The sequence below is a fragment of the Trichosurus vulpecula genome, chromosome 4, assembly GCF_011100635.1.
Source record: "Trichosurus vulpecula isolate mTriVul1 chromosome 4, mTriVul1.pri, whole genome shotgun sequence".
NCBI lineage: Eukaryota > Metazoa > Chordata > Mammalia > Diprotodontia > Phalangeridae > Trichosurus > Trichosurus vulpecula.
Window position 1 is genome coordinate 430,734,441 of NC_050576.1, and position 12,097 is coordinate 430,746,537.

The 12,097-nt window shown below is 47.5% G+C and overlaps 1 protein-coding gene across 1 annotated transcript in view; it reads left to right on the forward strand.

Annotated features, from left to right (window-relative positions):
- Nucleotides 1-12,097, forward strand: part of CROCC2 (ciliary rootlet coiled-coil, rootletin family member 2) — a 124,574-nt gene that overhangs the window by 52,243 nt on the left and 60,234 nt on the right. Inside the window, exons 20-21 of the mRNA XM_036757719.1 lie at nt 197-376; nt 2,485-2,619. Coding sequence (XP_036613614.1) covers nt 197-376; nt 2,485-2,619 — 315 coding nt within the window. The remainder of the gene's footprint in view (nt 1-196; nt 377-2,484; nt 2,620-12,097) is intronic.

Below are 12,097 nucleotides of genomic sequence, written 5' to 3' on the forward strand. Positions count from 1 at the left end.
CCCAGGTCCACTGACTTCAGATCCAGTCCTCTTCCCATTCCACCACTTTGACAAAAGTCCATGTCAGTGGCAAACATGTCATGGTCCTATCCTGCTCTCCCTTCATCTCTATGCCCACCTTCACCCCATTCTAGCCCCAACACCTGCCCTTGATCTTTCTAATGGTCTGTCCCACCATTTTGCCTCAACTCCTCAGGAGAGTCTGCGTCTGGCATTGACTGAAGAGAAAGAGATCGCCATAAACCAACTTAATCAAGAAAAAGAAGAATTGCTTTCAAAATATGAAACTGAGCGAGAAAATCTAAATGAAGAAATACTCAGTCTGAAACGGGAGCAAGATGAAAGGCTTCTCCAAATGGAACATGAGAAGCAGAAGGTGAAGAAGAATGGGGGCCACTCATATTCAATGAAATTCCATAAACCCTTATTAAGCACCTACTGTGTGCAAGGTCATAAGGTATAGCAGATACAGGACCAGTCTTAAAGTCAAGAAGACCTGGGTTCAATTCCTAAGATACCTTGTCACCTTGAGCCCTCAAACCCCAGCAACTAAGACTCAAAATTCCAGAAGAGTTGCTATTCTAGATCTGTGAAGGGAGTTTCCACACTGGGAGTTTCCAATACAGATGAAATCACAGATTTAAACACACACACACATGCGGGCACATGCACACACACACACACACACACACACACACACACACTATGTTCAAAGCAGGACCTACTTGGGACAAAAGACAAAACCGACAAATAGTACTCTCAAGGAGCTAACATTCATGAGTCTGCAATCTACTTATCTACTGCTTCCTCCTAATTTTTTAAAATTAGGTGCCAGTACCATGGCTGATGTCTAATTATGAAGAGTTTCCTTCACTCAGAACAGAGCCCTTCCCACGAACTCCCAATATCAAACTCTGAGTAGGAGGGAACTTAAGAACCACCCTAGTGGCAGTTGCGATAGTCCAGGCATAAGATGATAACAGTCTGCACCAGGGTGGTAGCATATCAGAGGAGAGAAGGTGGCATTTACAAGAGACGTTAAGAAAATAGAATCACCAGGTCTTAGGAAATGAGTGGATATGGGAGAAAGAAGAAGGAGTCAAGAATGTCTAGGCTGCCAGCTTGGGCTCCTGGGAAGATGGGGGCACCCTCAAAAGTAAGAGGAAGGTTAGGAAGAGCTGAAGTGGGGGAGGGTGGGGGGAGAATACAATAAATTCGGTTTTGCACGTGGTAAGTCTAAGATGCCCATGGTAAATTCATTTTGAGATGACAGGTTAGGGCTAGCTAAATAGGTACAACTGGATCCATCAGAGCTGGTGTGATCACCAAGTGAAATAGTATAGAGGAAAAACATAAGAAGGCCTGAGACAAGACCCTTTGGGACACCCATGTTTAGATAGAGTGGCTAGGTCAACGATCCAGCGAAGGAGTGTTCAGAGAGGTAGGAGGAGAATCAGGAGAAAGCAGTGGCATGAAAACCTAGAGAGAAACGAATGTCAGGAAGAGGGTGATCCAGAGCGTCTAAAGCTACAGAGAGGTCAAGAAGGATGAGGATCAAGAAGAGGCCATTGGATCTGGTCATTAAAACCATCACTGGTGACTTTGGAGAGAGCTGTTTCGGTAGAATGAGGTTGGAGCAGAGAATATGGAAGTGAGAGGAAAGAAGGTGGAAGGATCAGTTGTAGGCACAACAAAATGGAGGAGAGATATGGGAGGGTGCCAAGTGAGGGGGTTTTGAGAATAGGGGAGGTGAGGGCATGTTTTTAAGTGATGAGGAAGCAACCAGTAGCTGGGAAGAGACTGAAATTTAGTGAGAGAGTGGGGATGATAGAGAGGGCAATCTGCTGGAGAAGACGGGAGGGAATGGGGTCACTACAGAAGATGAATCAACAGGAAAAATTCCATAAGAAGAAAAATTTTAGCCTTTCAATGAGCCTCCTTCAATCGCTCAACATAGCTTTTAAAAGAGTTACTTTTTAAATGCCGCTTCCATTCTTTCCCGTTATTTCTATCTGTGTTCAAAAATTAAAGACTGTACCAGCTAATAACTCAAGCAAGAATCCCAGTTCTGTTGATTCTCCATGTGACCTTGGCCAAGTCGTCTCCCTTCTATGGGCTTCAGTTTTGTCATCTGTAAACGACGGGCTGGTACTAAGTTCCCTTCCAGCCCTCAATCCTGTGATGCTATAATTGGATGGGGGTCTTCCTCAGCTCATTGATGATCCATAGTTCCCCGCCAGCATGTGTTTGCTTGGCTGGCAAAACCACTAAGTTATCCAGATTCATTTTCCTTCCCTTCTAGCTTTGGGGTCTGGACACTTACTGTTTTATTCTAAATTATTACTTAACATTGAAGCACATTCTCAGTGCTACAACCCTTTTCTTCAAGAGGCTAGATTCTTTTTCTCTTCTGAATTCACTTAAATATTTTTTTCACAGATCTAGAACATAGTTTCCTCTTCTCCCTTTTCATCCCTTTTCTAGGCCTTATCTCTAAAGGAAACTGAGAAAAATATGTTGTATGAGGAGCTCATTGAAGCCCATCGAGACCTGGAGAATGCCAAGCTGGAGACAGACCGTGTGAAACAGCAAGCACTGAACCAGCAGGAGAAAGACAAGGTGAGCTCGGAGCTGAGCTACATTCTGCTCACTGAAGGCATTGATTGGCCTCTGCAAAGTCCAGGTCTGGCTCACAGTGGAAGAATGCTAATTGGAGGATGGGCCAATGGAGGGGAGAACACCTGGGGATGGTCGCTGTCCAGATTTCAACTCCCCACCATCCATAGCATTTTTCTTCCTCTGTCACTCCTTCTTTTGCCACATCAATACTTAAAGTAGCAGTGTGGCACAATGCATAGATAGCTGCTCTCAGAGTCAGGATGCCTCAGTGCCACCAAGCAACTCCTCGCCCAACTCCCACCACCAATTTTGAAAATTATGTCTTGGGTTGTCCCCTATTGTTTCATATGTGTTAGTCTTCTCTCTATTAGAACATAAGCTTGCTGAGGGCAGGGACTGCCTCATTTTTGTTTCCAGCACTTAGCGCAATGACTGGCCACAGGGTGAGCATGGGCACAAATGCCTATGGATTGCTTGAGTGATTGATCGATTTCATTTATAAGCCCCTTAAGGTTCTGGATGTTAGTTATACGTATTTGCATCGTCCATGGTGTCCTACGGTGCACAGAATCACAGGTTTAAGGAGTGGAATTCTACCCCCCCACCCCCCACACACACCTTTATCAGGTGAGAATGCCTCTTTGATTTAGTTACAGAATCAATCAATTAATCCAATGAATATGATATGTAAATACATTCTGTATAGTCTGAAGTGTGAATGTCTTTGATTGGATCAAGAAGAGAAATCCAGTGTCTAGTGATGGAAGATTTCAGTTTGAGAGTTGAGGGTTGCAGTTCAAGCCAAGCCCCTGAGAGGGAACCCATTATTGGGGGGAGGAAAGAATCCTGCTTCAATCCTTGCCTCTAATCAAGGAGGTCTGGAGGGAGCAGGGTTACAAGGACACTGGGTCCTTGGGACTAGAGGTAGAAAAACAATGAGGAGGGCAGGGAGAAAGTCCCAAAAGATTCCCTACTCCTATTGGAAGGGGAGGATCACTCTTCCTTAACGGCCCCAATGGATCTTTGACCAGCCTTCAGGTGGGAAGTGGGTGAGATGAGCACCTGAGCAAGGATGAGTGTGTGGTGTCCTGCGAGTGAGGAACAAGATGTTTTCTGACACTTGGAAGAGTCTTTCTTAACCAAGTTCTTGGGAGTAGAATCCATGGCCTTTTGGTATGACTTGGGCCATGGATTTTTATCCTGATAGATCAAGCTCATTCATCAGCAAAGACAGCTCAGAGCTTCTTCCTGCCACCAAGGGCAGAGCTGTTTGGTAAACTGCCCCGAGATCCCTGTTCCTGAAGAGATCTCCAAATACTGTTCCTAATTAGACTTCCTCCTTGTTTCCACTCTCCCATACCCCCAAAAAACCACTCTGTAAACTTTTGGGATCAAAAGAAGTTCAAAAACATTTCCCCTGCCAAGCCACAGTATCCTAAATGTTGCCCATCACCAGGCAGCTTTGAGGCAGAGAACACAACTCATGTTTTCCCAAGCCACTCATCTTGTCAGTGAGGACACTGTAACACTACACTGTGGGGTGGGGGGGAGCTCAGCAGCTGACTCAGCAGCCTCTCCACCCTCTCTGTTTCAATGTCTCCTGAAATCAAGACCATCAGAGGGTTCCTCAGTCAAGTCATTTTCATGGGAAATGAGAGCCTCGGGCTTGGAAGTGGGTGAAGCATTGGACCAAAGAGGTGCTCTGTAAGAACTGGAGAATGGGACCCCTTTGAGGTCAAGGACATTTCTTTTCATTTTTTTCTTTGCCTCTTGTGCAACATGGTGCCTGGCACATTGTGGGCTCTCATAAGATGCCTGTTGAACTGAACCTGGTTCAGTTGAGCTATGTGTTAGAAAGTTACAGAGGAGACATGCTCAGGAAACTCCCTCTGCCCAAGAACTGGGAATGGAATGTCATCTTAGTGACAGCATCTGCCCATGACTGGTTTTTATGAAGCAGCACTTGCTAGAGATCTAGAGGTAGGGCTTGTTATAAAGAGAAGTCCTATTCAGGCACTTGTTGGACAAGATGCCCTCTGACGTCCCTTCCTTCTCTGGGGAGGCAGCCATTTAAAGTGGGAAGAACATTGGTTCTGGTGTCCGGGGACACAGGTTCAAATCCTGCTTGGGACACATGCTATCTGTGTGACCTTGGGCAAGTCCCTCAAGCTCTGCAGGACCCAGTTTACTGTTCTGTGAAATGTGGGGGGTTGACCTAGATGACCTGGAAGTTTCCTTCTAGCTCCAGGTCAATGGTCCGATGATCCTATGCTTGTCTCTGGGCCTCAGTTTCTTCATCTGTAAAATGAGGCTGTTGGACCAGGTAGCTTCTGAGATCTCCTCCACCTCTAACCCTATGATACCATGCCCCACGACAGTTGTGCTTCTAAACTTGAGAGCAGAGCGAGGGAGGATGACTGGAAGCTGCCAATGGGCAAATTCAGGCTTGATGCCAGGAAGAAATTGGCAGAGGTGTCCAAAAGGAGCATGGGAGGTCAGTCAGCATTTATTAAGCTCCCACTGAATTTGAGGTATAGAGAGGGGAAAACATGATCCTTACTGTCCAGGAGCTCACATCTGAGTCGGGGAGAAGACTGCAGATGAAGGGGCACATACAAGATGTAAAGAGAGTGGATGGAAGGAGAGCTGAAAAGAAAGTCACTGCAGCCTTCTCAACCACCCCAAAGGGCCAGGGGGCAATGGTTATTGTGCCAAATGCCCTCACAAGGAAGACCAGGCCGGCAGAGGGAGGTGCTTTGCCCAAGGTCCAAGAGCTAGGGGGTGCCCAGCTGGGGTTCAAGCTCGGATCTACTGGCGCCAAGCTCTGGATTCTTTCCACTACCCCTTACCAGGCAGAGCTCTGGTCTGAAGCATCTCTGGTTTTCAAGAATCTGGAAAGAGCAACAACTTAGCTAGAAATGACCCGAAGTATCTAACCTGCAAAGCCAGCTGCCTCCAACACCAGACCTTTCCTGGCGAATAGTAGGCGCTTCACAAGCGTCTGCTCACTGACTGACCCTGTAGTTGTGAATGCGCACTCCCACTGCGAATTAATTAGTGTTGTTCTCCTTGTGTGCACATGGCGTGCCCTGCCCCCTCTCTCACCACTGATGGGCTGCTTGAGAAAAAGGACAGTGTTGGGTTTTGACTTTGTGGTGCCAGTGCCCCACACAGTCCCTGGCCCATTGAAGAGGCTGTTGGATTGAATCAAATCAGGGAAAAAAGAGAAACAAATGTATACATGAGATCACTTGGATTTAACTCACTTGAGAGATCAGTTCAAAGGAAGACATTAAACTGGGAGGAGGGTGGGGGGCAGGGGGGAGGGCAAAGCATAATATTCTAGAACAAATTGGCATTTACAAAAAGGATTAAAAAATCCAAACCAAACACATTTGAAAGGCATTTGAATTGGAAAGACTACTTAGAAACCATCAGAGGACCCAAATAAACAACCTCAACTCCTCATGCTGCAACAAACAAAAGCCCCCGACTTTTATAACCCCTGCTGGGCCAGGAGAAGGAAGAGGCTGCTCTCCGTGGGGAGGCCTGCTGGTCACTTGAACAGCCTTGGGCCTCCTCCTCCAGCTTGAACCCTTTGGTGTGTCCCAGCCCAGCACCCTCCAGACCCGGAGTCTGCTTACCTTGAATGTCCGGAGCTCTCTCCCTTGGGAGGAAGCATGGCAGGTATGACTTTCCCTGTTTTACAGAAGGGAAAACTGAGGCTGGAGAGATAGTGTGGCTCAGTGAGGAGCATTGGACTTGGAGTCAAGAAGACCCCAATGCAAATGCTGCTGCTTCCTCCGGGTAGGATCCTGGGCAGGTCACAGTAATCCCATCTCTAAAGTGATGAGAGAAGCCCTGTTGTGGGAGAAAGAGTGCCTGGTCCTGTGTCTGAAAGGCTGACATGTGGAAGAGGGATTAAGCATTTCTGCTTAGAGCAATTAATGGGAGCTAGAGAGAGGCAAACTGATGTTGGGAGATCAGGAAAACCTTGCCAAAGACTGGAGCCTTCCAGAAGTGGAAGGCGCTTGGTGCTTGGCTGCTCGGCTGCTCAGTCACTGGCGGTCGATATCTTGTCCAGGATTGTGAGAAGGGCATTCTTGCTCAGGGAGTGTTGGTGCCAGATGGCCACTGGGGCCCCTTCTAGCAGCCTCTGTGATTCTGAGAGGTCCCGGCAGAGGAGCGAGAGCCTGGAGTTTGGTGTCTAAAGACTGAAATCCTGGCACCACTAGTTAAAAGGGTGCCAACTTTTGGCAAGGCAGTGACCCGGGTTGGGCATCATCATCATCTTCTGTAGAGTACAAGGACAGGACCAAGCAATCTCGAAAAACTTTTCCATCTCTGCCTTGTCTGAGTCTGTGATTCTGACTCCGAGGGTTTGGCCGTGAGGCCAGACTGGCCCCCACATAGCAGAAGCTTCACTGGGTGTCTCATGCACACAAGCAACCAAGAGGAACCCCAGTGGGGAGGTTCCACCCAATCTCAACCATCTCCTTTTCAAATGCTTCCTCTTCTCACGCTGGATTCCAGCCAAAATGGCCTGCCTGCTGTCTCCCACCTCCAGGGCTTTGCATAGACCATCCCTCATGCCTAGATTGCTCTCCTTCCTATCGATCAATCAGTATTTATTAAGCACCTACTATGCACTTGCACTGTGCTAAGCACCGGAGGCATCTCTTGGAATCCCTAGCTTCCCGCAAGCCTCAATTACTGTACCACCTCCCAAATGAGGCTCTTCCTCGATCTCCCAGTCATTTCTTTACTGCCCTCTTGCCTATCTCCTCCCACAAACTGCTATTTACTTTGCATTAATTGAGAAAGCTAGAATCATAGATTAAGATTTGGAATGGAGTTCGGAGGTCATCTAATGCAACCCCTTCATCTTACAGCTGAGGAAACTCTTAGCCGAGTTTGGCTAAGAGACTTGCCCACTTACTACACAGGCAGGATTTGAACCTGGGTCCTTGCACTCAGTACCCTAAACATTGTCAGATTTCAGAAACAGCCTCTCCTCTCTTACCCCACTCCATCTCCCTTGGCCATCAGCTCCATGTGCTCTTTCTGTCCTGGTGTGGCTAGAGGGAGGCATGCACCAAGACTGAATGCCCTAACTTGTCTGGACGGGAAGGAATGTTGCAATTAGGTGCTGGACGCTGCTGCTCAGCTTCCTCACCCAGCTCCATGCTGGGCCTGGGATCTTGAGTCCTTGGGGGAATCTGGTGTAGCCTGCAGCCCAGCAAATGAGCTTCTGGCACCAGAAAAAAGCAGAAAGAGCCAAAATAGTCTTGCCTAAGAGCCTTTGGCTTCCTGGAGCCTCCCTGGCCCCTGCTCTGAGTGGAATCGGTCTGCCCCAAGCCCAGATGGTGACCTTTCAGGCTAAGGCTCCACCCCCAGGGCCAGGGCCCACTCTGGGCCCCAGAACTCTGTAGGAGAGGTCTCCCCTGGCCCCTGACATTGCCCAGCTGCCCACAGGACAGTTTGCAGCTTTGTTTTTTCCTTCTTTCATCCAATTTTCTAGTTAGAGGAAATTCCTTGGCTGGCCTGACTCGATGGAACCATCACCCAAGGAGAAGGCTGATCAGCCCTTTGGGATTGCGCCGCGGTCCCCGAGTGAAGCTTGGTTTTAGGTTTTCCTGGCAGCCGGAGTTCCCATTTTCACTGACTTTGACATTTCTCATGGGGCTATCAAACCACAAGGTGCTTCCTGAGGGCCTCAGAGACTGGAGTGGGGTTCTCGACTTCTCCACTCTAACTTTGAAAATGGAAATGCGAGCCCACTGAGATAGGAGGAAGGCAATAAGAGGAAACCAAACCCAGAGGAGGGAGGAGGCAGCTTGCAGGGGTCATGAGCAAGGCAATGGCCCCTCAGGCTTCATGGGTACCAAGTGCCCCAACGAGGCCTGAAATGGTTGATCCAAATGGGAGGTGGAGGCCTGGTCACTGAAAAGATAAGGATTCATCACTACTACAGAGACAGGAGTTGTCTTCCCAACAAAGATGAAAGCATGGGCATCCATCTGACTCATTCAACTGTAGGCTGCCCTGGGTTTTAATCACATCTCTACTACTAACTCTCTGTGTGATGGTGGGCAAATCACTTCACCCAGCCTCAGGTCTCAGGTTCCTCACAAAGGCACTGAATTGGATCACTTCCAAGGCTGCTCCCAGTAGTAGGATCAGAGACAGAGCTGGAGAGAGACTTTGAAGACTTTCTTCTGTGACATTTGTGATTCTCTATCCTAAAAGCAGAGGCAGATACCTGGGGCATTGACTCTCAAAGCTAAGGCTGACCCTCAGCCCAAATGAATGAAGCAAAGGTCATCATTCCCACGAGACCACCAGCTTTGCCCTGGTTGCCCTCCCTCCAGCACCACTTAGGGTGCCTGGGCTCCTCCGCCGGGGCACTCGCTCCCACATGGGCCTTTCCCTCAAGCTAGGGTCCATTTATTACAATTATTTCTCCTCTGCCCTCTCCCTAATTAGTTCAAATCACTCCTGGCTCAGCTTGAGACCTGTCTTCCTGGACTACTTCTCCATCTCTGCCTCAATAGTTCTCCCATGCTGGCAGACCCTCCATCCCTATAGCTCCCTTTCCTGATGAGCCCCTCCTCCCTGGAACCTCTAGTAAAGGAAGCAGCCCACCCATACATTCACTTTTCACCTGGCTCAGCCCTCGTCTCTCCAGACTACTTTTGTTTTCACATTCATTTATTTTTTTTATTTTATGGGATAAAACAAGCATTTCCATGCCATAGTATAATAACAAGGTGATTGCACATGACCACTTTTCAGCATGACCCTATAAAGGCACCATTGCTCTCTGCCCATTTTCCAGCTTTCCTTTCTATGTTGCCATCTTCCATTAGAGTATAAGCTCCTTGAGGGTAGGGACTGTCCTTTCTCTTTGTCTCTATTTGTGTTCCTAGCTGTTCGAAGGGTGCCTGACACATAGGAGGTACTTAATATGCCTGATCTTTAACTATCTAAACCAATGCCATTCAGGGCATTTTTATTCAATGAGGCTGACTGGATGCCCATGTGTGCAGGGCGCTGTCTTGGGTATTTAGAGAAGAAATGTTCTCCTGCCTCATGGATCTTCTAGTCTAATAGGGAGAGAGGACATATACACAACTAACTCTAATATTAAGAAAATAATACATGAGAAGAGCAAAGTGTCGTGAGAGCCTGGAGAGAAAAAAACCATCATTTGTTATTTTTCAGTCGTGTCCAACTCTTCGTGACCCCATCTGGGGTTTTCTTGGCAAAGATACTGGGATGGCTTGCCATTTCCTTCTCCACCTTATTTTACAGATGAGGAAACTGAGGTAACAGGGTCAAGTGACTTGCCCAGGATCACGCAGCTAGTGTCTGAGGCAAGATTTGAACACAGGAAGATGAATCTTCCTGATTCCAGGACCAATACTCTATCCACTGCTTCCCCAGATGGCAGCAATCAGAGAAACCTTCGTCAACATGGTAGCTTTGAGCTGGACTTTCAAGAATAGATGCAAATTGAACAGACAAAATTGGGGAGAGAGGAGGGAATTGTAGGTACGAGCAAATTCCAGTGTGAGCAGACATGTGGATGTGGGAAAATGAAGAGAACACGGAAAGAGAACAACCAGTGGCCGAGTTGGCTGGATAATCATTGACCTTTCCATAGCATTTCAAAGCTTACAAAGCTCGTCACAGAGATGATCTCATCTGAGCCTCGCAAAATCACTGGGAGGTAGGTCTTCTAGGTATGGTTATGTCCATATTACAGAAGAAGAAACTGAGGCTCAGAGAGGTTGCACAATGGTCACACAACTGAGAAGTGTCAGAGATGCAGTTTGAACCCAGGTCGTCCTGACTCTGAGTCCAGCACTCTGTCCTCTGGAGGATAAGGCACAGGAGGAGCAGAGTATGAGATAAGGTGGGAAGAAGAGTATGGAGCCAGTTTATGGAGGATCTGTAATGCCCAACTCTGGCATCTGAATATTTAATAGAGAGCTATTGAAGGGTAGTGAGGAAAGGAGTGACCTGATCAGGTCTGCACCTGGGCAGAAGCGTCCTAGCTTGTGTGAGGGACGTGGAATCCTAAGTCTTGACCTGGAGGGAAACTGAGTCATTCAGTCCTAGCCTTTCATTTGATAGATGAGGAGACCGAAGCCCAGAGAGACTAAGTTCTTTGCCCAAGATGGTGAGTGTCAGAGGCAGGAATGGATTCCAAGTTCTCTGACCCTGAAACCTGGGCCTCTTCCATGGTACTATGTGGCTTCTCTGAGAATGGACTGAAATGGGGAGAGTGTGAAGGCAGGAAAATCTGTCAGGCTGCAGAGACAAAAATGTCACACTGCATGTTGGACTCATTCAGGGTGACTAGCTGGTGCAGTGAATAGAGCATCAGGCTGGAGTCTGGAAGACTCTTCTTCCTGTGCTCAAATCTGGCCTCAGACACTTACTAGCTGTGTCATTTGACTCAGTTTCCTCATCTGTAAAATGCGTTGGAGAAGGAAATGGAGAACCAGTACAGTATGTCTGCCAAGAAACTCCCCGATGGGGTCGTGAAGAGTCAGACCTGACTGATCAAAGTGATCAAGAGCTACCAAGCAAAGGTTAGTTCCAATTGTGTTTAATGGAGCCACTGTAAAATTAGTGCTTGATAATTATGATGTCATGTCAAACAGTGCTCCCAAGTTTAGTTTTTCTTCAAATCAGAAACAGCACCTGATTCAAAATCCAAAAGTTTGCTGCATCCTAGAGTTCATGAGCTCATAGATTTAGAACCAGAATGGACCTTGGAGACCATCTTTTCTAATCTCTCATTTTACAGATGAGAAAACTGAGGAGTTAAGTCCTTTGGGTGGGCTCATACTGCTCATGAGTTTCTAGGGTGGGATAAAAACCCAGGACTTCCTGTCTTCTAGTCCAGAGCTCAAGCCACATGGCTTATCCAACAGTACCATTTTAGGATTGAACTCTTCCATCTCAGGCATCTGGAGGCAGGGAGACATCATATCCAATTTAGTTCTGCCCCACAAACATTCAATATTAAATGCCTACTGTCTTCCAGGCATTGTGCAAGGTTAGGGAACCAAAGACAAAAAGTTAAAGCAGTCTCTGCCCTCAAGGAGTCTCCATTCTCCTCGGGAGAAATGACAGTCCTGTAGTGGCCAAGGCAGGGATGGGGGACGGATGTTCTGGGGCCAGGCTGGCTAGAAAAAGGCCAGGTGTGGAGAAGGTCATCACCCTCCCTCAGGTCAGGCTGTGCCTCACTCCAAAGCGGGGCTGATTATCTGCTCCCAATTATAGCAAATATGTTTCACGTCTGCATGAAGAAAGACCATTAAGGTTTGGGTCCTAAACCTTTCACATACTGTTCACTTATCAACCGTTAGAAAATTTTTGCTTAGATTGAGCCAAAAATCTGCCTCTTGGCAGCTTCCACCTGGTTCTGCCCCCCAAGGACTATCAGAGCAAATATGTTACTTTT